At 36.8% G+C, this 25,892-nt stretch overlaps 1 protein-coding gene across 1 annotated transcript; it reads right to left on the minus strand.

Moving 5' to 3' along the window:
* Positions 1-810: 810 nt before the first annotated feature.
* On the minus strand, positions 811-23,654 carry gfra1b (gdnf family receptor alpha 1b). Its single transcript, XM_072373904.1, has 10 exons — positions 23,134-23,654; positions 22,450-22,758; positions 21,471-21,554; positions 10,349-10,527; positions 9,817-9,989; positions 8,588-8,697; positions 6,842-6,976; positions 6,216-6,409; positions 3,039-3,086; positions 811-2,471 (listed from the first exon to the last, which is right to left on the minus strand). The coding sequence occupies exons 1-10, from the start codon at positions 23,168-23,170 to the stop codon at positions 2,319-2,321; spliced, it is 1,422 nt and encodes a 473-aa protein (XP_072230005.1). The 5' UTR covers positions 23,171-23,654; the 3' UTR covers positions 811-2,318.
* Positions 23,655-25,892: the final 2,238 nt, after the last annotated feature.

Consider the following 25,892-nt stretch of genomic DNA (forward strand, 5'->3'; position numbering starts at 1 on the left):
TCTCTTCCTCTCTTCCCATCTTTTAAATTTGGCTCTTTAGCCAGACAAAATAATTGTGGCAGGATGAGCAAAGGGGAGGCCAGTCCTTACAGGATGGCGCTCCTGTCCCAGCATGCAACACAGGATTACATACCATCACATTCTCTATAGTAAAACCAGTAAGTTCTGGTACAGTAGTTGTCCCCATCCAGACAAAAGATGTGTGCAGGACACAAAATGGCAAATGGCAGTTTTCACACTGTGGTTTTTGAGTGGTTCATTTTTGTGGTTAGTTTTTGAGAACCTCAAAAAAAAAAGAACCTAAGGTGCTGGTAAGTTGAGTGTCTTGCACTTCTGCATCAGCCAAAGTGGACAGTTGTCTTTTCAATCTCATGCATAACATGGCCCTTCTGGTTGTGTGACATGTCTAATAAATCTTTGGCACATTCTCTAGGTCATGTACTCCATCACTATGCCAAAACAGGTGGGGTGTATTCTTGATACACATCCCCCTCCTGTCCACTGAGGAGTCTGTCCTCAATAGGCTGCGTCCTTGTCTGCCTGTGTCACTGCACAGGGACTGATATTATCTGACTGACAATAGCAGTCCGTTTGCCAGGTGCCATTTTATAATCCTTCCATACAAGACTTCCTCCTATACTGAAAGATGAGATAAACTAGCCATTGGAGGGAAAGGATGATATGAGCCAGGATACATTAACTGATCTTGACTGATGACCAGTATAGGTCAGTTTTTCATTTATTTTTGCTTTTAGGCAAATGAAAACAAAATTTTAGTACATGAAGTGTCCTTGTTCTTGCAATGTCTCATGGTTTATGTAAGTAGTAACTATATAATGACATTTTTTTTTTTTTTTTTTTTGACCAAAATCAATTTTTGACTTCTTATGCACAGTGTTTTCAGTAATGCACCATTACTGGCTTTTCTTTAGATGTCAACAGGTATTAAAAAGTGTTTACAGCAGCTGCATGTTACAGTTTCAGAAATGGTAAGGATGTTTACGAACAAGCGTTCATTCAATTTTTTTGAATGTCTTTGACAATTGCTGCCATTAAGTGCAAACTGTTTTTGTGTTTTCATCATTTCCTCCATTCATATCAGCTTCAATAGTTTGTAATTAATGGCTGTTTGCTTTTGTCTTCTGGCATTTGCTTTGCTTATGGGTATTGGCAAATTATTTATTTGTCAAATATAGTCCACTTGCTTTGTCCCAAAATATGAGTAGTTAGAAAATATTAAAGGCAGCATTTTTAAGAATTTGGATCAAACCAATAAACAATTAATATTCTTTTTAAGTAAATGCTTTTGTGAATTCTTGTTGTTGTTGTTACAAATAATTTAATGATTTGGAGGAAATGGTGTTTAGGATACCATTTTCACTTTCTACTCAAAAGATAATTGTACAATAAAGTAATATCTGCAACCACATGAGACAAGAATCATATCTCGTCACAGATAAAGCAGAAGGACCTAAGTCACCTGTACTAATGTAGAATCTCGGAATATTACTGACAATTTATTACAAGCTAACAGCAGCATACAGTAACAGAGTGGGCACTCATGTATTATATGTACAAAATGGTCTTTTAAGTAGTAATGTGATAAAGCCACAAACCACCATGAGAATCAAATTTACAAAACTGATCTATACCTAGTACTGAACACATTGAAGAGAAAATGATTTTCTTCCTGTGGATGCGTCTTTGTCTTTTGTGGATTCCCTGACAAATTACACTCTTAAATGAGTTCAAACCTTTTCCGTATCACGGTCCACATAATAAGTCTATGAAATCTGTTGTTAATATTTTGTCCTCACATTTAGATCCAGGCTTTTACCTCTCCAATTGCCTTTTGGTTCAACTGAATCAAGCTTATTAACAGGACAGATACACGTGCAGTTATGCAGAGAATGATTCACTTTATGCTCAAAACACTGTCGGCAGTCCATTCAGTCAAATGTGCAGTGACTGCGCACATTCCAAAGAAAAATGAGCTGAATCACATCAGATCGGAGTTTATCTCCAGAATGTGTATTCCCAAGTGTGAATCACATTTTTTTGAAGTCACAAAATTCTCCCACAGGGCATGGACGGCAAATGAGCTGATATCTCTGCACGTCTGTTTTCCACACAGAACAGTCAACATGTAATCCACAAATATAATCCCACTATTGCCTATGATTTTACTTCTATCACTGTGCTGCACATCTCTTTTCCATTTAAAGAAAAATTTAGGTGTTGCACTTTGGTAAATGTCAAAATTAAAATTGGTTCAATTACTTCTTTCGACAAGAATGCTTATCCACGGTCCTTGGTTCCTACAAAAGCTGGAGACTTTTGAGCTGTAGAACTGTTGCCGTAAAAGCGAAGGCCAGAGCGAAGAGCATTGTTGAGGGACGTAAGCAGGTCAGTTCCGCTGGTGAGCTTCTAGGAATGGCATTCGACGCGCTGGACTCATCCATTTGATTGTTCTAAAGGGAGAGATCACAGTGTGGATGCACCTCAGGTGGAACATTGATATATATGTGTATGTATGTATATATGTTTTTGTTTTTCAAGATTCAATGCATCAAAGTTTTTCAGGTGCAACAAGTAAAGACACTGATATAGAATAAATTGATATGCATACATTAAGCCTCCGACTTGAAATTCCACTGAAACATTTGCTATATGGGAAGACAAATGGTAGCAACCAACAAAAATATCTGATGTAGAACAATTAAGAGACCGTAATGCTGCTTCTTAAATTATGTAGAAATACTGTATTTTCTTCAGTGGTGCTACATTATTTGTGAACTGGAAAGGAAGAAAAAACAAAAACAAACTCTAATTTCACCCTTAAAATACCTTTTTGGATCTAAAAAATCCAAAGTAATACTTTTGTTTTAATTACCAACTTTTAGCACTTTGAAAATCTGGTGTTTTAGGTCATGAATGTAATGGTATTCAATTTATTTTAACTATAGTATGCCATTTGACTCATAATATAATTTAGAGGAACTATGGTCCTGGCATGCACAGGATAAATTGTGTCTTACCACACAAAGAGCCGTGTCCACTGTTTGATTTGTCACCAGTTTTTGGGCCTGTAGGGAAAATGAGAAAAAAGACAATAACTTAGTTTCTTTTTTTTTTTATTGGCTTTACCAAGAGCCAGACTGATGGTGGTGACAAAAAATATAAAATTCTGCTTCAATTCTCATGTTTAGAGATTTTATCTGAACCTATTTTCCTAATTGTTCTCCTCTGTGAAATTTAAGTGCATGTAAAAGTATTTTGTTTTATATTTCCAGTTTGTCCTTGCTCAAGGTTATGAAATGAAAAAAAAATGTATTGAAACGTTTCTCAGATTGCTTCAAAGCTTCTAAGCCACACACAAAATGCCTACCTGTTTTTTCTCATACAGACAAACGCAGATACAGTGTTATGATACAGAAAATGATAAAGTGAGTCTGTAATGGTTTGGGAGCAGAATAAACACTTCATGTGTTGGTTTCTTAAGTAGAAAAAAAATCAGTGAATCAGAATTCTGGAGAGCTCTTTCCTCCTAAAGGATGTTTAACTGGTAATACATCATATTATCGCTATTAAAAGCCAATATGACAGATTGCCTGGGTTAAAAGTATATGATATAATCTCATTTATAAATATACCCTTAAAGTATTTGTCCAAGAACAGCAAATATCTAGTGTTTGTTAAGCCCAATATGTCCCTGGAGCGGTTACCAGGACAATGAAATGCAACTGAACAAAAGGGAAAGTATCACAAATTGAGATTTGCATGCATATGGCTTTATTCAAAGTAAATGGACAAACAAAAAATCATAATCATCAGGCCTATGAGAAAAGCATGTATCTAAATGTGCAATAACACGAGTTGTTGCAGAGATGGCGACAGCAGTCTGTATTTAAATCTGACTTTTGAGGTCAAAGGATGATATGCAGAAATAAAACGCTGGAATTTCACTAAGGACAATCAGTGCAAGCTCTACATGGGACTGTTAACTTATTTTATATTGTCTTTACATTTTGCAGTTTCATTTGCTATTAGGTCTAGGTGCCAAATGTACTTGTCGTAGGAGGAAAAAATAGGATATGGGTTAAAATAGCCTCATAAAAAAAAATCATACACTATTATCATTGCTCCGTTTTACTGAATTGGTGATTTTTCAAGTTCGAATTGTTTTTCTCATAGCATATTCATTCATTTTGTATTGTAATCCAAATAATAGAGGGTCTAGTTGTAATAAAGCTAATTTGAGAATTGTTCTAAATGACTTGACTGGCTGAAAAATAGAACTAGAAAAAGCTGTTAAAAAAAAAAAAAGCAGTGAGAATGCTGATGAAGTTGAATAGGGATAGCTGACAATGCTGAAATGGAAAATCTTTCAATTGCTGAAAAACCAGTTGCTGAAGTCCTGGTTGAAGGAATTTGAAGTTGAAATAACAATGGTGGAATGATTTAAACCTATTGGAAAAACAGAGGATTTGATGAAAGGGCTGAAAAAATTGAGAACTTTTTTCATGTTTTTTTTAAAGTCATATTTCAAAACTGGCTTAATATTTGAAAAAGCTGCACCAATTGGTAATAGCTGAATGTGTTGTCACCCGTTTAAAGTTTGAATGGTGTCTCAAGCTGAAACTATGCAGAAGTAGTTACGTTTAAAAAGAGGAGAAACAGTTGAAATGTGAAATTTGCATAAAAATGGCTGAAAATTTGAATAAAATGTTAAATATTTTAAAAAGTGTTAAAGTTAGAAACACCAAAAGTCAAAGCTGGAATCTCCCGAAAGAGCTGAACGTTTTGAGACCAAAATTGTAGACATCGGTGAAAGTATGAAGAAGTAGTTAGGTTGGAAAGAGGAGAAACAGTTGAAATGTGAAATTTGCCTATAAATTGCAGAAAATTTGAATAAAATGTTAAACATTTTAAAAAGTGTAAAACATAGAAACACCAAAAGTCAAAGATAGCATCTCATGAAAGAGCTTAACGTTTAGATACCAAAATTGTACAAATCGGTGAAAATATGCAGAAGTAGTTTAGGTTGGAAAGAGGAGGTTTTTGAAGAGTTGAAAGCACTTTCCATTCATTTGAATGAGGAAAATTTTTTAATCAAAGTTGAATAGTTTAAAAAGTATAAAAGTTATAAACAACAAAAGTCATAGAAGAAATCTCCTGGATGGGCTCAACGTTTTTATACCAAAATTTTAGAAATTGGTGAAAGATTGCAGAAGTAGTTGAGCATCGAAAAGCGTACGGAATAATAATAATAATAAAGTGAAACAGGAAAACAATAGTGAGAATGTCTTCAAGCATTCTCACAATAACAGAGTATAAAAGGAAACATGCTAAACCCCTCTCCACTCCCCACAGTTGACTATGAAGCATTGGGAGAAAACATTTGGTTGATCCTTGCCATAATATTTTGCTCCTAGCTTGCTCTCACACACACACATACACAGAGAGACACACACACACGGTCATATGAACACTACCCCTGTAGGCCATTTCTGATGTTAGAGGCAACCAATTAGCTTTGACATGACAGCTTAGGAAACTCTGACTCCACACTGACATATTATCTTTCTGCCCAGGAGGGAGATCCTGTGCATACCATCAAAGAACCATCCCTGACCCACCAAGGTGAAAGATGCCAGATGTCTGCCACTAAGAAAGAAGCTGTGCTAAATAGATCTTGAATTGTATTCAACCATTTTCTTTTGAGACAAAAAACGTTTTGAGAGGTTTCTAAAACCTTTAAAATGCACACAAAAGGTAAACAGGATGGACATTAATTAACATAAGTTATTAACCTGAAGGGTTTTAATGTGTGTATTTCCGAGTGGACCAAAAGGCATCGCCATTAACTTCATATAAACTACTGCATTTGAATACATAGTTATTGCTAAAATAGACACTAATTACATCACAATTTTGCAGTGCCCTTTTCTTTGAGCTGGGAAGCCCTTAGAAGGCCAATAAACATTTTTTTTAATGAGAAATTAGTAGAGGTATAAACTGGAAGACATTTATCCCTCTGAATGTGATGAGATTTTAATTGGGTAGCTCCATTCATGGTGGATTATAACAATGAATGTTCTATTGTCTGTACACATAAACTGCATTGAATAAGATATACTCAGTGACATTAGAATAATAGTTTCTTCAGAGAAAATATGTAGCCAAATTCAGAATTTCTCTTTGTAAAACTTCACCTGCATTGTCCCACAGATGTCGAATGAGTCGCCATTAAGATCCAGTTTGGTTACATCTGTCAGTGTGTCCAGAGCATTGTTTGTTCGTGCTTTGCCCCTTTGAGTGATGCTCTGCTCTACAGTAGGCTGAATTGGGGGTTGGGGTTGCCATACTCCAACGTCGGTACCATTGCCAAATGCCTGGATGGCATTACCTACCAGAGAAGAGCAGAATGATCTGACTTTCCCAAACTGAAGAACTGAATGGTATTGAATTAGCAAAACAAAGAAAATGCTGTAGATATGAAGGAAAATATGCACCAAATTACTTGATTTTGAGTCAGTTGTTCAGTGTAATTAACATTGTTCACCAGAATGCCCTCAGCCAAGTTTTAAAAGTATAACACTGAAAGCAATTGATTGCCACATCAGTGACAAACCAAATGCTGATGTGAATGCTGTACTATATTGTTATTGTCAAATCGCTGAAAAGAATGTCAGACACATCACAGACTATCGGATATCAATTTTTTTTTTAAAGCTATTGTTTCGCAGTCTACAATTTTTAAACCAACTCATGCAGAGAACAAAAATGCAGCGTTGGGTTGAAATGTATTTCTTTAGGAAAGCAGAATATGGCAACTCACGCAGACATCGATTGTTTGTGAAAAACTCTGCAAATTTATCACAGTCTGGCTTGCTGTTCCCACTGCTGCTGCAGTCACACCATGGTGACAGGCTAATACCAAAAGATCGCACATAATTGGGTGTCATCACTGTACCTGCAGTATGAAAGAGAAGACTACAGTTAGTCAATGCGAGTGGAGCCCATTATTTAAGATGAAGGCTTTAACGGGAAACTTTAGGTTTATTAAGTATTTTTGAGACTCTTCAGCCTAAAATAAAGATGTTTGTCATACAGCAGAAAAGTGAGCTTACTTCACTTTATATGTAGCCTTTACTTCATTTCTAAGTTCTAGAGAACTTGCATAGAATATTAAAACAATCCATTAGAGAGCAGACCTTCAGGCTCTGACAGGACTTAATTGGCTAAAGTTGTGAAACCCCCTGAGTCTGCCATGTGCCCTGATGCTGACACTTAACATTAACAACCTACTGCATTGTGACTATAAGCCACATTGACCTGTATGATATCTTCCGGATTATGTAACATACCTGCTGGTCTTGTTTATTTGTTAACATTGTTTAAATGAATGCTAATGTAAACAAAAGTGGGGGGGAAAAAGCAACTTGTGGAAAGTCTAATTAAGGCTGCTAACGTTATACAGCAGTTTCAAGTCATCAACGATGACCGAGCCACATTATACTTCATTGGCAAAAAGTCAAGTGAAACAACACTATTTTTCCATCGTGGTGTAACTAAACAAAATGGCTACTTTTGTTTCGGGAGCATGAAGTTGAGTAGACTCAATTATTAGCTCTGTGAAGCAGACTTTGGCGTGGGGGAGGGGCACAAGAATGAGTGGAAAGGGGGGTTGGTGGGGGGTGGCAGTGTGTGTCTGTGGGGAGACAAGAATAAGTGGAAGGGGGGGGGGGGGTCCATTAGAAGTGATAAACTCTGTGAAGTCGGATACGAGTGGTGTAGATTAAAATGTCTGCCTGTTGAGATTGCAATTGGTCACTGTTGCCTTGTGTTAAAATCTCATTACAAAATCTCAGTGGGACATAATTTTTCGTCTCTATATAATGAAACCTGCTGATGAAAGGGTACAATTACTACATAGTGTTGTGGTGTATGAACTGCATGACATGTAGATGTGCAGTTTCACTCTGATCTCAGTCGTTGTCTGGTGGCTTAATTGAACTGGTGTCACAACCTCTGCTCTGTATAACACATTAAGACAAACCTGCCAAACTTGCTTGTGAACATCTGTAATTCAACTCGCAGCCTCCAGGTTGAAAAAACATACATGATTTGAAGCATGTAAGAATTGTAGCTGTTTGAGTTATTAAAGAGGGCTTATATTCTTTGTATTTGCTTAAGAAAAAATGTTTTCATTCCGTTACCTTTTCGTTTTGAAAAAACTAAATCTGATTAACGCTCCAAATATAACTTCTGACTGAGCCAACAAAGAGTAAACATTGCTAATAAAAATAAATACAATAAGTAAATGAAGAATGAGTAACATTCCAAATAGATGTCTTGAAAAGTAATTTGATTAACAAAATGTTATGTACACTCCTATTGATGAATATCCTAATTTCTGCTTCTGCTCATTTTAAATTCTGACTTTTAGTAATTTTATTCTTTGTTTTTTTTTCTTGTTGTTCTTTGCCTGCAAGCTAATTTAGATGCAATCTGGCAACAACACTGACATAAAACCATTAATAAATAGCATTATTAGTCCAGCTTTAAGTCTAGAATGACTTACCAATCAGGCCTGAGTAAGACAGCAGACAGTCAGCATAGTTCTCTCTAAGACAGCCAGATATGGAGCGAACTTCTGGCTGACAACTGCTGATGAAGTCTGCCAGTCTTGACCTATTAGCAAGAGCGATACAAGAAACATGTTTATTCTGTTATGAGCACCTTTTCTCATTATCTCCATATAAGAAATAAAATACCAGTACTTTGACTTTGTTCAATGTCTTGACAAGGAAAACTGACATCTGATTGGCAGTCTTCAAATGTTTTCCAGTTCAAAGTTAGAAATTCTAATATCCCATTGAATGCACTATTAATACATCACATTTATACCTTCAAAAACAAACATTATAGAAATATTGACCATGTAAGCTACAGCTTTAATGTTGGCAAGTAAAAACTTAAACACAAAAGGAATGGAGTAACTGAAAAGCCCAGATTTTATGGAGCCAATATGTGAAGAACCGTGCTGCAAGTTCTCACTGGTGTTATTAACTGGCCAGTGGCTGTTGACATTCTGAGCTGCATATTTTACCAATTTGGGCTGTTCAACAGCTTGTAATGAGATTGTGCCTTAAACGGCAAATTGTTTTAAATCAGGAATACGTTTTATTATATATTTCAGTCTGCTGTAAGGTCTTAGCTCTCAGGCTGTTTTACTGTATGTTCTCTCATAAGGGTTATTTAGTATTACAGATCACGAAAGAGGCCTCGAGGAAAGAGGGGCAGGGCAGAATGGAGTGGGGCACTCCATTACCAAAGCATGTCGCAGATGTTTTCTTAAGCCTCAAGAAGTTATGTCAAACTGTTTCCTTTAAGGCAACTTTTGCAAAACTTTCACCTACTCTGATTCTTTTAAAAACATTTACCATTCAAACCGTACTCTGTAACCTATGATTACACTGCACAATATATGCTACCTTTCAGTTATTGTTATTATTATTATTATTGGTTCTTCTTTGACTGTGAACTGGAGTGAAAGGTAGAATTTTCTCTCAAAATGATTTTCAGTTTTTACACTGCACTAGTAGCAACAGTAACAGTAGTAGTTTTGACCTTAGGAGAGGGCCATCATAATCTCTAAAGATGAGGCAAAAGTATTCTTCCATATGTATTTTTAACATCTGAGGACTGATGAGATTCATCTTGGTTCAAAACTATTTTTTAAAATCTTTTTATGACTGAGGAAGCAGATCTTATAACATTAGCCTGTTATGGATCTCTTTGCAATTTTACCTGCAGATGTAGTTCGTCTTGCATGTGTTCTGCAGAGACAGACAGTTAGGTTTGTCTTTATCTTCATAGGAGCAGACTGGTACAATGGTTTGTCGTCTGCGCTCTGCACACGCTGTCTGATCTCCGGTTGGACAGGAACAAAACAGCATTCCGTAGCTGTATTTGGTTGGAACCTTAATTTCAGAAGGAAGGGAAACAAGAGATGCTGATGCAATTTGTCCCATCAAACATGAACTTTCAATTCAGCCAAATTTTCTTTACTTTAGGTATAACTTACAAATTTTATAAACACCTTGTAGTCATGGGAACTGAAACTTTGACATCTAATGTGGCCACACTCGACATGAAAAGTACCTTTAACTGATACACTATACGACATGATATCACATGTATGACTTCTACAAAGAGAGAGGATCCAAAATGAGCTTAATTTAAGATCATTATTAAAGTATTTTTTTTTTATTTTGTCACCTGGTAGGCACAAAAACACAACAAGACAAAAAGACCTCTGAAACTTGGCATGCTTAATTACCTTGTCAAAGAACTGTCGTAGAGCCTTATGACATTTGCGCTTGTTGCAGACCTCAGAGGCAGACACCCTGCTAGTGCAGGGGTTGATATAAGCTGAGCGATATTTCTTACAAGTGTCATTCAGGTTACAGGCCTTGGCAGCATTGAGACAGTTGTTCTCCTTTGTGGAAGCGGGCTCAACTAGGACAGAAGAGAGAGGCGCATATTGCTTCTTTTTAAATACTACACACTTATGGATGTTCATTATCCTTATTTATTTTTATGGATATGACACAACAATTTTATCTAATGGCTGAACATTCTGGCTTTGTAAAACAAGCTTAACACAAATGAATACAATTGTACAACAAATGCCAGCACATTTGTGTGAAATGCAAAAGAGTTTAAAGAGAGCTTGCAAAGCTTATCAAGCTGTTGCACGTAGTTGATTGACAGGAAAAGTGGTTAATAAAACTCTTTCAATTAGATGATTCTGGTTCTAAATTTAGAGTGTACAAAAAAAATGGAATGGTTGTCAATGGGAAGCACGCAGGTTGACCAAGGAGAATAATAAAGTTTAAGGCTAGAAAACTCAAAGCAGTATGCCTCAGGCTGAAACAGGAGTCAGTATTTGTGACTGAACCTCAAGGACTGAAGGAAATCGGATTTCTATCCAGGGAGGCCGAACACAAACCATCACTAACACTCAAACAGAAGAAAACGAGGTTACAAGTGAGCTAAAGAGAAGCAATCATGGATTGTGGATGATTAGATGGCGGTGATATTCAATGATGAATCACCAGTCTGCACTAAGCAAAGAGATGTTGCTGTAACTTTTGTTTGTGCAGGTCCAGTTAAACTTATAAAGATGACTGCCTGAAGTAAACCAGCACATTTCCACAATCAATTATGTTGGGTGAAAGACCTGGGAGATGAGATCTACAATAAATGCACAGGTAGACACTGAAATGTTGTTTCATTCCATAATTTTAAATGTGGTTTGGTGATGGTGAGGTTATTTTTCAGGATACAATGCATCTTGCCACAAAGCAAAGAGCGTTCAAACGTTTCTTCAGTAAAAGCATAAACCCAACAACTTGGTCACCAAACAGCCTGGATTGCATTATGATTGAAAACTTATGGTGCAGATGGTATAAATGGTCCATGACCAGGCTCCATCCTGGAAAGCTAATTAGTTAACTGCTATATAAGGAAGTTTTAACCTGACAGATGAAGATTTTTTGTTATTCATCAGTGAAGTCTATGCCCCAAAGAATTCAAGCTGTCATAAAAGCCAGAGGAGGTTGTTTTTTGTTGTCGTTTGTTTTACTCTTGATTCCACAATTGTTCTCTTCATCTGAAGGGGGGGAAAAAACTGGATAAAAAACATCCAAATGAGGTGATTTCATAATGTTTTTTGTTGGGGTTCTATTGCTTTCTTGTTTGTTACAGTGTCTAAAGGTCAAAGATTAGAGGGTGAGTAGCTTATGGAAATATATTACTGGAATGGTACTCTTATAAGCCCATCTCCACTAATATGTTTGCTATGTGGTGCAGCCCCCCCCCCTCTATGGTTGCATTTCTGGCTACTTTTTAATATACTATTTTATTTTGCAGCTCTTGGACAGAAAAGAACAAACAAAAAAACTGTGAAATCCCCATTTCCACATAATGAAAAACTCCCAGACAATGCCTTTGGTGAAATGTACAACAGTATCTCATGTAATTCAGATTAATGATTTAAAAAATGAATAAATAAATGAAAAGGATTTATTGTTGTTACCAGCAATTCTGTCTCTATTATTCAAATGATGGGAGGAGAAATTATCCCAGAGTCACAGCTAGAGCAAAGCTTTAAACGATCTTTGAAATGGTTCCCCAGACGTCTTTTTATGTGTTTAAGAGCAATTTCTGACTCATTTAGGCTGGAATTGCCTCACTTATCGCATAACTGGAACAACAAAACAGCAACCGAATAACAACTTTGAGCCCTGTTGAGATCAACCATTGCTGTATTTGCAAACACTCTACTGGAACTATGTCATGAATTGTTTTTGCGTAGTTTCTTGTAGTTACTTTCTTATGTTTAAACTCGAAATTAGCTGACTAAATGGTGTGCTTCTAGTTGTGAGATACCTCTATCAAAACTCCTTGGTCACATACTGTGTGCAACAGAACACTCTGCACAGCAGCTATCAAATTACCTTTCACCCATTCACATGAAAAAGCTAAATGCCTTCATCTTTTCATTGTTTGTGTTCCTGCTGCAGGGTTTCTTGCTTCATAAGTGTGATTTTGATGTCATATGTCTACTAGACAACTAGAATTGTTGATCTTGAACGTAAAAGAAAAAAATGGTTCTGGAAACAGTCACTCACCTTTCCTTCCATCCCAGTATGCCTTCCCTTTCCTTTCATTACATCAACAGCACTCCATGGTCAACATAATGCCTCTCACTTCTCATTATTTCTAAATTGTCGTAGCTAAAGTCCTTCCTGCTCCACTGACTTCTGCACAGTAACACAAACTGTATCCCCGGCCTTGACATGGAAGAATGAATTTGATAATTTTGCCTTTTGATGTGGAATTGAAGCTCACTGCACTATTTCATGCACCACGGAATGAGCCATGATTAAATCTGAATAAAATTTTGAACCTTGGGTTAATCACACATTACAAAACCCATTACTTACATCTGAAAAGTGCCCAGAGATGTGAGCTGTGATCCCTGAGTGGCTGTTTTGTAGCTCTTGGGCCGTAGGTGAAACAGATTTACCTCAATTACAGTAATCTTGAGAAAATATGTTCACCTAAGTTATAAATAAGCTCAGGAAAATGCAGTTTCTCTTCATAGGTTTGTCTTTGCCTCTACAATGTTGTGTAATATGGGTACAGTTGTTGAGAAATATAAGGTATGACAAATACTCTGTTTGTTCAGAGTTTGAGTTCTTAAAAAAAAAAGGCTTCTGTGTTATTGATTTTTATTTAGTATTCTATTAACATGCCGCCATTTAGGCATCTTAAAACGACAATGTGCAGTGAGACACTTTTTAAAATGCTTTTTTTTTTCTTCTGAGGTCTAATATAAATACACTGAAGTACATTCCAAATCATGGATTTTATGGTTTTATTTGTTCTACCAGTTCATATTTGAGTGATAATAAAAACATACACTAAGAATAACACTGTCAACAAATCTCTCAAGATGCTGCTTTTTATCTTTGAATGATTTGAAAAGCCTCCCTTGTCCAAGCAATCCAGATTATGTGTTATTGTGACCCTTGATGTCAGCCACAAATGTCTGTGACATCTAAAAGTACAGAGGCAAAAAAGTTCTTTTAAAGAAAATTGCCTGGCTTATTTTGTATATTGTCAATATTTAAAACCCCAATTTCAGTACATGTCCCCACCATTTATCAGGATTTAAAATATTAGTATTAAAAAGAAAACATACAAGTATACATTAAAAAAAAAAACTCTCCATCAAACAATAAAAGTTTCCCAAACATCTAAATTTCCCAAAATGCAGTCAAAATCTTTTACCATCCAAAAGGCATCTGGCATCTTTCTTATCTATGCAGAAGATGAATGATTTCCAGTAATACTGCATGTTCGGAAACTGAATATGTTTCAAATGAAGTTTGTCTGTTATGTTAATTTAATATATAAATGTAAAGTTTTGCAGCTATATTAACTTATGTCTGATTCTAGGGTATCTTTATTTAACTGCTCCAAATACCCATACTAAAACATGCTGTTTAGCAAATTGTACAAATCAATGTGCTTCATATTGTATCAGTGGTTTAATTAATCTTTTTAAACCCTTCCTTCCGTTTAGTGCTCTCTTTATCATTTCCCATCATAGAAGCAAAGTGGCAGTGGTCTGAGCGCTATCCCTCTTGGTGCCCTGTCTCCTGTCAAGCTTCCTGCCAACATGACAAAATCCACACCAGCGTCTTAATATTTATGACCAGACCAAAGTCCCATTTATTAAATGCACCAATGTAATTAGTGAACTCCCACTCGGTTACTCCTGCAGCAGCTATTCTTCAATCTTTGTGTCAGACATTTATCCTAAATTGATTGAAAGAGTACTGATTAATCTCTGCAGAAATGTTATACTGTGGATGAAGGACTTTACAGACAGGGCAACAAGGACTGATTGTGGTAGCTTAAGGAAGTTCCTCATATATATATATATAACATAATTTGGCTGCATACAGACAAGACAACAGGTGAAAACCGAAATTTGTCAAATCTGTCATTGAAGCATTTGTTTGAGAGAGCAAGAAGTCTCTGCTGTGGATGATATATATATATATATATATATATATATATATATATATATATATATATATATATATATATATATATATATATATATATATATATATATATATATATTGTTTTATGTATTAATTGATGTATTCTGATAATGGGAGAGGGAAGGGAGAGGAGAGTATTACCTTGTATGACTACTTGGGTACAGATTTTTCCAATGTGCAGGTCATACTTGAATGCACCATTAAGTCCCATATGTTTTCACAACAAAACCGATCAAAATTTCAGAATTTGAACCCTGAAGTACCATGAGATCACTTTCAAAAGTGATGCAGGTGCAAAATCAATGTTTGAGTTTTTTTACATTTTTGTGCATATTCCTTGCAAATAAATCCGTGTCTGGCAAGCAGTGCATTTGACAAGCTCCTGGACATTTCTAAATCTTGAGAAATATGCGTGTACCTGTGAATTCAGGTTGATTTACATGTGGATGGGGGTCCTCCGATGCAGTAGTGCACATAGTGTTAGGAATCTTGTGCTTGTGTACATTCATTAGTGGTTGTGATGAAGGGTGTGTCTAGCTCACATAAAATATTTTTTATGCCTGTCTGAAACTATTATCCTGTGTACTCTGCAGCCTACAGCACTTTATTTACTTATCTCCAAACCATGATCAGCCACTGCCTGCATGACTTGCACCTGCATATCCACTTGGCTTCCTACACAGTCTGTCATGGCTCAGCTATAAGGTACATTGATCTTGCTGAAGAATTACTGTTTTTCAAGCCATTTAACTGAGCCTTCATTTCTCAGTAACATTCACTTGTGGCAGAGAGTGCTGGAAGAAAGGACGTTGGTATGTAAATGACTGAATTAGCGTCTCTCCATCTGTCTGCTTCCATAGAAAGTTTATGTAGAAAATATTTGCTCATTGACATTTTTGGCAGGATTCATATAAAATATTTTTACTTGGCATGAATTAGCAAGAAACATGTCAGCTCTTGGCAAAGCAAATACAGAATACTTTTTATTTTTATTTTAGAATATGCTCTGCTTCAGTATGAAAAGTTATATGCACAGAACAACCTGAGGTGGATACCCTACTGTCTTTTACTGGTAACTAACTAGATACACAAACAGTAAAATAAAAGTGATCTAAAATGAAGTGAGAAGACATAACTGTGAGTTAGTTGCATCCATTAAATTATATTATTAACTGGCCTCAGCATGACAGTAAACTTGCACTGTTAACATTGTTATGTCACATGTAGTTTTCTAGCATTAAATTGTCAGTGGATTTTTCTGCTGTTACACTGATATTTTAGCCTATATGGCAGAGTAAATCAAAGCTTAGCTTCAGTTTAGTGATTTGAAAAATGCAACGAGTGGGAAAGAATACATCCCTGCATCTTCAGATTTTATTAACTCACTGAAGAGCAAGAATTGGATAAGACACAGTGATTGTGTAAAATCTGCCTCGCAGAAACTTACCACTTTCGAAATGTTTAATCTGAGGAAACCCTATAACCATTTTCCTCCTGACCTAATTTCTGTAACTCAAGTTGTACAGCGAGTCCAACAAATTATACGAGAATTGAGGTGACGCTTTCAACTTTGACTTCAAACTGAATAAATCTATCAAGAGAATCACTGAATCTGCACACCTTTTGAAAGGATCTATGGCTCTGTTCGGTCATAGACAATCATCAGTGGTTTATAACAACTGTTGAACCATGTTGAGCTGCCTTAAAACTCACATCATGAATTCACTTAAGAGAAATAGTTATACCTGCACCCTACTGCAAACTTACACATGTAGCAAACCGTAACAGCTTTATTGAGATTGTTAAGGATACTTACTGTTACACCTTTATCTGCTGTTTCATGGGCAGCTTTGTGTTGCTCAAATGTCAGTTTGTGCACAAAAGACCTATCAGGTCTAGAGATTATTGAGGTTTGTCATACAGATTAAGGTAGAGAAAATAATATTTAGGCAAGGTATGTCAATGACATCAAAATCAGTTGGGTATGTTTCGTTTTAAAAGCAGCTAGAAAAGTGAAAAGGGCAAATGAAGACCCTTGGATAAAAATAATTAATTTGGTTAAGAAAAGCCCTTGTATAACCATAAAGAAAGTCATGAATGCTCTCTAGGTTTCATTTAGAAAACACTAAATAAAAAGGTAGCTCAACTGATGTGACTGCATGTATTAATGAAAAAATATGTACTCTCATATGGTAATTTGAGAGCTTGACTCCACTATGCTATAATAACTACATAATCAAATTTCGATTTACTTGCTTCATTACCCTGATATCTGAAGTTTTCTCATGTGATCGCGCATAAACCTAACTTTCAAACACCCCACTACTTATTTTCATTTGCAATAAATTCTGTTATTCTGGGGTCACAAAGGGTCAGACCAAACACAAGGGAGAAATATATGATAGGGAATGGCTGCAGCTAGTTTGGCAATATGGCTATGGCTCTTATGCAAAAATTATCAGCAAATTTAAAGTTTGTCATCTTCCTATAGCCACAGTGTTCAGCTGGAGTAGCTTGCTCTTATGTGCACAGTTCACAGGCAGTCTGGGCCAATGGCAGAAGACAAATGTTAGAGGATTAATCAGTTGCTTTAGGCAGCTAGATCAACTGTTTTATTCTTGAGATTCTTGAAATGGAGAACTATCATGCTAGGCCTAATTTCTTGTTCACTGGACTATATCCTCAGCAAGAGTACAGATGAGATAAGAGGACTGTGAGAAGTCGGTAGCGATACAGGAATCAGCAGTAGGGTCAGAGCAAGTGAGCTCTCCATTGAAAATTACTGCCTCTGTTTAAAATTGGATATTTTGCTTGAGGTTTTTTTTTTTTTTTTTTTTTTTAACTTTTCCAATATGTCTCTTTGAAACTGGGAATATTTTTTGAGAGAACATTTGTGGTGTTTTGAGTGGAGGAAGAAGAAACAAAAAAGCCCTCTTGCTTTATCTTATTTACTGTTTGTGCTTCTTTGAGTGGAAACTATGTTCATACCTTTTTTGTTGAAGAAATGTTGTCTCTACAAGCTACTAATGAGTTCAGAATGTGATGATACATTGCAACAATCTTGTTTCCTCCCTTCCTCCTATGCATTGGAAATGGCAAAATCAAGAAAACACATGTCCATTCAAAATCACCACAGGAGTTGTTTTTAGCTCATTGATAACTTCCTACAAGCCTAATTCCAAAAAGGTTCTGACACTGTAAACTCCTCACAGACCAAGATTTAATTCACAGTAGAACATGGGAAAACACTTTAAATGTTGAAAGTGAGATATTTTACTATTTAATTAAAATGATTTTAGATGTCTGATGGCAGCAACAACTTGAATTTTAGATCGGACCATGTTTACCACTATGTAGCATCTCCTCTTCTTTTAACAACAGTCCATAAATGTCTGTGAACTGACGAGACCAGTCGCAGGGCCTTTGGGAGGGGAATGTTGTCCCACTCTTGTCTGATATAGGATTCTAGCTGCTCCACAGTCCGGGATCGATTTTGTTGAGGCAAATTATTTCAATCAGTAAAAGGACAAGATTATTGGAATCCCTGCAAGCACCCTGACTCTTCTACCATGAAGACATGCTTTTGTAATAGATACAGTATACAGTTTAGAATTGTCTTGCTAAAATATGCCTTCCCTGGGGGGAAAAAAAAATGATGGGAACATTTGTTGGTCTAAAACCTGTCTATACCTTTCAGCATTGATGGTGCCTCTCCAGATTTGCAAGTTGTCAGATTCTTGGGCACTAATGCAGCCCCACGCCCCATGAGTTTCAATTTCTGATTTGTCTACCCCAACGGTTTTACACTTTACCTCAGTTCATGATAAATGTGCTGTGGCCCAGTGAAGATGGAGGCTTTTCTGGATTGTGTCCTCATAAGGCTTCTTCTTTGCACGATAGAGCTTTAACCTAATTTGTTGCAACATCCAACTGTTTCTTTTTAGTACCACTAATTTTTCAAGCCTTTAGGCACCTCCATCCCAACTTTCTTGAGACATGCTGCTGCCATCGTATTCAAGATGAGCTAAAATTTTTCAAGAAATGGTAGACTGTATGACTTTTGACATTTGATTTGTTTTATGTATCCTTTTCTGAATAAGATCTTAATTTTCCGAGATGACTGAAAAGCTTCTGAAAAATGTATAATATGCTAGCAATACCTGGAAAAGTTTTGTACTGAAAAACATTGTCGTTGGTGTTTTTTGACGGATTTTCACACTTGAAGGAGTGTTTGATGGCTGCGGCCTTCAGCTTAGTATGTTTCTCCTCTTGGAGCACCATTTGCATTAGGCTTATAGTGTCAGATCTGTGGTGTTGGAGTCTGGCAGTGTTTTTATGTCAGTTGGCAAACAGTTCTGTGCATTACTGCCACCTTGTGGAGATGGCTTACTACCAGCTGATGGTTAAAACAGAATAGTCTCATCAAGATGATAGTCGCATAAACTTTTTGATTTCTTGTATCTATGACTATTTGAAAAGTTGAAAATCATAGCCCATCCTTAAGCTAAACTCCCCAGCTGTAGCTGTTCTGTATGGAGCTTGCGATCTGTACAGTTCTGTTAAACTATTAGTGCTGAACCCAAGGAGCAACTTGATTAATGATCGTAAAGGACAAAGATGTTTAATGTTGCACTCCTGCTACCAAATGTCTCTTACTCAGTTGTTTATCATCATAACATTGGTTTGATCAAAGAGGAGCTTACAAGTGGCTCAGAGCTGATGTGAGTCATCATTTGTATTAAGGTGGAGTTGTCTTGGTATGGGGACAAGAGCTGTGGCACTTGCATACTCTTAAAAAATGATTGGGCTTAAAAAAGGGAGAAGAAAAACTAGGTAAAATAATTAAAAAAATGGTTGTTGGTTTGCTAAAATTCCCAACCCTATGACCTAACAGCAGGTTAAGAAGGCTCTCTAGGATTCTTACTTGCTAACAATCAGATTAAGGGGAAAAAAGACCTTTAAAAACTTTTAAAGACTAAGTGACTTAAGCAGCTCCACTAATATCTGCTGTTCTACATGCAGACATGTATTGATGGCTTTACATTTGAAAGTAGCAGAATAAATAAAGATGTATATTGCACTAACCGATATCTTTTTATGTAAGATGCAGTAAAGGACTTCAGAATGAATGTTGTAAAACTTATACGTATGTATAACTGTCCAAACTACCAGCTTGATTTATTTTATTTTTTATTTTTTGGACATTCAGAATACTGAGCATCACCCCCTCACAGTTGACCCATGGGATACAGTAAAGGCCATTCTATCCTGAGTTGCGTGCATTATTTTACACTGCTGATTGCCCCAGGCCTGGCTTAGTTTCAGGCAGGAATGAGGTCACTTATGGGAAATGGATTCCTGATATGTTGCCCATTAAGTGATTCTTCTTTCTTGGAGGCTCCTGTGGTTGTTTACACATTGGTTTACATTAAAATGGCTACACTGCTTCGTATTCTATATCCTTTTTATAGAATTTTTCTTTCTCACGTAATCTAGGTAATCAAGATGATTTCTTATGATAATAGCACCTAATACTGATGAGTTATCCTGCCAAGTTTCCATATTCTGAGTCATTGACTTTGATAGAAGAGCACATTAGGGATGAATCAGATTTTTAAACGTATCTTAATCAAGATTGAATTATCCCCCCCCCCCCCTCTTTTTTTTTTTTAAAGAATTATTACTTTTTTTTATGGTGTCTGCGTCTGCTGCCTCGTCTAAGCTACATTAATCATCAGACCTTGCAGTGAGAAAATGATTTCTTCAAGTTGATTTTTCCTCTTGGCTTTTAAATTTAATTTTTTGCTTACAACAATGTTCCTGATATCTGAAAAGCCTTGTTAAGTCTTAACCACTTCTGAAATTTTAATTTTCTTTGAGTTCTTCATTTCATAGTGTCCCATTGCTAGACTTATATCTCACTGGACCATATTTAGAATCCAATAATGTGTTGTTTTTTTTTTTGTTTTTTTTCTGTGTGTTTGAAATACAGTTAAGCATTATGTCATCCTATGTGGAACAGAGCCACTGTGATATGCTAAGTGGATTTAATCAAAGTGAGAGCCAGACACCGACAAGGTCTGGGTAGGACGAGAAACAAATGACCTTCTTTCACTGTAATGGTTGGTGGCCAGTTCAGCAAACGCCCAAATCCAGCCAGAAAGCCCAACATTCAGGAGTGCCAGATAGCTCTGCACTTGTCACACCACTCTTGTTCTATCAGAGCCATTGAATGCAGACAGATGGTTAATTGCTCCTCTGTGTGAATGTGTCTGTACACCTAAATATGGGCCTGCCTAAGTGTATGCTCCTAGGTCCACCTTTGATGTTTGTGGACGTGTATGGCATTTAGAATAACAATGGAAAACCAATCCAGTTTTTTTTTTGTTTTTTTTTTCCAAGGCTTTCGGCCCAACAGGCTCAGAGAGCTCAGACAAAACAGATTCTACTCTAAAGGATGATTAATTCAAAACTAGCACATAAATGCTATGTTTGGCATTAGTACTACAACAGCGGAAAAACATGCAGACCGCTTCTCACTGCTCTGAGGGCTAAAAGTGAAATATACCAAATTATTCTGCTTTGTGTAATGTGGGTCACATTGGCAGATAAAAGCTTTTATGATGGATCATGGGCGTTGAAAGCTGCAGCCTGAAACCAGACAGCGATAGAAGAGAGTGGTTGTCAGATATAGTTACGATTTGTTGATATGGTGACTTGTGTTAAGTACAACTGAGCAATATCGGCAATATACATGGTAAATTAATGCTGCACAGTGTCCAAACTGAAACGTTTAAGAACTTAAACTCAGCCTCTTACCAGCTATGATGGGAGCCAGGCGGAAGATGTCTGAGAGCCGGCTATTGACTGGCTCATATGGAGAGTATTCCAGTAAATCATTACCTGCAGGGCAAAACAGATAGTCAACAATGTGTGCTTGAAATGGTGTGTGTGAGCCTTACATCTAAACATGTTTGAGTGAGTGGAGGCTGTCTGATATTTCTTAACATTATAACACCAATTAGAGAAGCCCTCTTAATTACGTATACTGATGTCAGTGATTTGTGCTATAACTCCATAATGCATGAACACAAATGGATTATTTTTTTTTTTTTCAAATGTTGCTTTGGTCAGATGCATTCAATAAGCTCACATTGGTTTAAAACTGCTTTGATGGTCATGCACGTAATCTTAGGACTGCATGGATTGTGATGTTTGGGCTTAAAGCAAAGGAGTTAAAAGTATCTAAAACTAGAATGACTTGGATTATAGTGCATGCATTTGCTCTGAGAACATGCATGCATGCATTACATTTGGATAGCTGTGCAGATTGCTAAAGTTTCCTTACTGCAGTATGATTTAAACACTGGGTGATTTTAAGTTCAATGATTATAAAGTACACTTAATCAAGAAGAAAGTACAAATATGAAGTATTAGCTTACTACTTTTTAATTTTCAAACTACTTGAAACAGAGATTTCATTATACTTAAATACAAAGATACTTGTTACTGCATTTTCTTGACACGTATTTAATTTGAAAATACAGTTTGATTTTAAGAAGTAATACATCATTACAGATTAAAATAATTGTTGGTATATAAAACAATATTTCTTCACTTGACCAGCTGCAGTACAACAAAATGACTGTCTGCATAACTTAGTCCATTTTGCTCATATTTTTTCACTTTTGTATGAAAAGTTAGATTTCAAGCAGTAGTTAAAACTATCATATTGTTGCTTTTTCTTTGGCATATTCTCCCAGCATCATGAATACATTCAATAGGAATCCACGCATACCTTGTAAACTCTGAAAAATGCTCCAAAAGATCCGGAGACAGTTCTTCTCCTTCTTCATGGCTCTCCTACACCTGCAGTTGTAAAGGGGGCTTTGCTTCATGGCATCTATGGCGCTGCGGCACTCGCCCTGTGCCTCTGGACCGGTAACCGCGCTGAAGTTGCTTTCCCGCCCCGCCACACACTGTCTCATCGTCCGGTACTTGGTGCTGCAGGAGTACTCCTTCAGACATTGTTCGCTGGCCTTCACGCAGTCCAGTCGGACGGGACGGGAGGCTGAGCTGCTGTCACCCTTCAAGGGGATCACCGAATCTGCGAGTTACAATAACTGATGAAGCATTTGTGTGATGCGTGTTAACCAATTTGGAACATTCTTTTACGCACAACTTTGCCATCTGCTTACAAACATTGTCAAAAAGGAGACTGGGAGCATTTTGTGTTGGCAAAAAATACTCAAATATGCAGCAAGCATTAAACCTCATGAACCCCAAATGCTCCTCATTCCTCAATAATCACAACAACTCAAGATGATGACTGGCTGTCTGTTTGGCGGTGAGCTTTGTTTATCATCGCTGCCACTGCTTCAAATGAATGGTTAAAGAACCAAGTCCCATTTTTATAAATATGTATGTAAACGCATTGTTTGTTAGACTAAGCAAAACTTCAACATATGAAGGTGTCACTTACCCAGGGTGGACAATACAATAACAAAGGTTAAAATCATTTCGCCAAAGAAGGTTTCCAAGATTTAAAAAGGAATTAAATTAAATGTCAAGACGACTTGTCAGACTGATCCACTTTTCGTTGAGTTGCACATTGTGTGGGATGAAATGGTGAAGCATTCTGTAGATCCAACAGACAGAATTCCACTTCTCGAGTCCGGCAGCTAAAACCACGCCGTGCGAACCTGCCCGACTTTTGGACGACTGATTTCCACTTCACCGTCCTGTTTTTCCGTCTGGTCTGTTAGTCTGCGCCGGTCTGTGATCCGGCACCGTCGGTCGGGTTGAGGACAAACTTTCAAAGATAGCCGAAAAAGAGGATTTTTTTTTTCCAAAATCAACTCAAAGACCAAATACTTTAACTTAATGAAGGAGATAGATTTCTGTTCATTACAGCCCAGGGTGGAGTGAAAGCTTCAATTATATCCAAATAGCTGAAGAAATGCATTCCGCGTGGCAGGTAAAGACAAAATAACACTGTCTGATCCAGCCTGTCCTCCACTCTGTGATTTAAAAAAAAAAAAAAAAAAAAACTGAAGCTCGGGATGCAGCGCGTGAAGGTGTGACGTCACGTGGTAGTGCGCACAATGATCTTAATAAGCCTATTAAGAGTCTCAGTTTACATCAAACTCTTAAAACGGTTTAAACAAATGCATGGCTGGCGGCGAGCAGGTTACCCGTCATATAATAAGATTCCAGTGTCCACTTATTAACTCCGTGGAAAATCAACATTTCAAGCCCATAATGGCTCATTATGTAACCTGCAGGCCTGTGTGACACCACTTAACAGATATGTAGTAAATCTATCAACAACTCAATTGCAACAATTTCTAAGTCTCAGTGTCTCACTTTCTCACTTAAGTCCAAGTTTTTATTTGTACTCTAAAGGCTGTTAAGGGTCTGTCCTTTTTATTTGAGAGAGGAAGTAGCCTGCAGGGTAACAGTTTTATATTTTGATTATTATACATCTATATTATTATATATTTTAAGTTTAAAGATATTTGTTTATCAGGACAAGACAAAAGGTGATTAGTGTTGGACAGATGAAAAATCATATTGCTTCTATATCTGAATTTCAAGTACCGCACAAATGGTGATGACTGCCTAAAGAACTTGATACAAAGAGCTCTGAGAGCATCAGGAATGCTGTTACCATACCAGGACCGTTCCAAAGACTATAAAGCCAAAGATCTTGAATTCCCTGTTTGAACAGTTTTTAATACCAAAAGGTTTCACGGTCATAAAACTGATGAGATGCCTCCAGAATATGGCTTTAAAAGGAAAAAGAAAAAAACCAAACTGAATGAGACACATCTATGAAGCCTGGTACAGATTGTAGGGAAAAAAACACGACATCTTGAGAGCTTGATGCTGTCCTGGAGCATGTTGGAGTGGTGATTTCAGTCCATATCATCAGCTGCACATATGGAATGATGGCTAAGAAGAGCAGTACTATTGAAAGAAGAGCACAAAACACAATAGTTATATTTAAATATTAATAAGAATGCCACAGTGTCTCTGGAGGGATATTCTTTTGACAGCTGAAAGCACTGCACTGTAGAGCTCTTTGGGAATGCAGTGCATCAGTTTGTTTGCATGCGAATGAGTTAAGCCCATAAAGAGAAAATCCTATCCATAGTAAAATATGTTGGAGGTACAAACAAGCTGTGGGCTGCTTTGCTGCCTCTGTTTTGCCTCTGAGGTCTTTTAGCAGGACCCCCTCCCCCCCAAAAAAACAACAAAAAAACAAGGTTGCATGGGAACTGATGGAATGTGGAGACTGCTTTAAAACTGTCCAGCAGTCGTGACCTAAGTCCATTGATTTTGATTTTTTTCTTTTTTTCTTTTGTAGATAGCAGAAATATGCCATTGCAAAAAAAGACTACAGCAAACTTTAAATAGCTTAGAAAATGGCAGCAATACTAACAAATGTAATGCAGATGGTAACTCCAGAGCTGGTTCCAGACACAACGACTGAGCATGCAGAGGGTGCAAAGGCAAGTGTTTTGATTTAGCCTTGGGAGATTTATACTTATTTGTAATTACTTGTATTAACCTATGGCCTTGGTTATAATTTTCTATGTTGACACTGCCTGTACCATCTATCTGCTATCTTAAATTGTTCAGTTTGAAATGTAAAAGATTTGGAAAACGTTTGATTTGAGATGATATTGTTTTTTTTTCTTTTTGCTTCAGGTTTAAGAGAAGGGAAATCCCTTAAAGTACATGAATGTCCTGCATGATAGCAAAGAGTCTGACAGAGGGCTTGCCACAAGTTTAAATCAATCGGAGCTTGTCTAATTAATCATTTTGGAGTGCTTGCTGGATTACATCCCACTAGATGTAAGTCATGGCACATTTCCTGCCTTAAGTAAAAGGCATACATTAAAGACATTGATTTGTGTATTTATGACAGGATAGAAAATGATGCAGAGATAAAGACCTCTGTTTAGTCTCATCACTTTGCAAAACCATGAAAATGTCAACACTGTTCTTCAACCAGCTCTCATTCCTTCTCAATTAACATTTTTTGTTACTTTTGTGTTCAGTTGTATAGTTAATCACATGGTAATTTCACAGATTAGTTGATGGCATCTTGTAAATGAACTGGGCTATTAGACCAATAGGTCTATATCTGTTTGTAGTGCCTGAACTATCCGAGTACTTTGGCTCATACACAGTAGTCATCCTTATGTGTATACTTGCTCTATTATTTATTTTCTT

This window comes from Leuresthes tenuis, unplaced genomic scaffold (assembly GCF_036924035.1).
Source record: "Leuresthes tenuis unplaced genomic scaffold, fLeuTen1.0.hap1 SCAF_20, whole genome shotgun sequence".
Taxonomy (NCBI): Eukaryota; Metazoa; Chordata; class Actinopteri; order Atheriniformes; family Atherinopsidae; genus Leuresthes; species Leuresthes tenuis.

Coding starts and splice junctions, on each gene's coding strand:
- gfra1b (XM_072373904.1), bottom strand. CDS start 23,170: ATGATTTTAACCTTTGTTATTGTATTGTCCACCCTGG. Junction 3,087..6,215: donor ACATCTGTGGGACAATGCAG/GTGAAGTTTTAC, acceptor TTTTCCCTACAG/GCCCAAAAACTGGTGACAAA. Junction 2,472..3,038: donor TGGACACGGCTCTTTGTGTG/GTAAGACACAAT, acceptor CTCTCCCTTTAG/AACAATCAAATGGATGAGTC.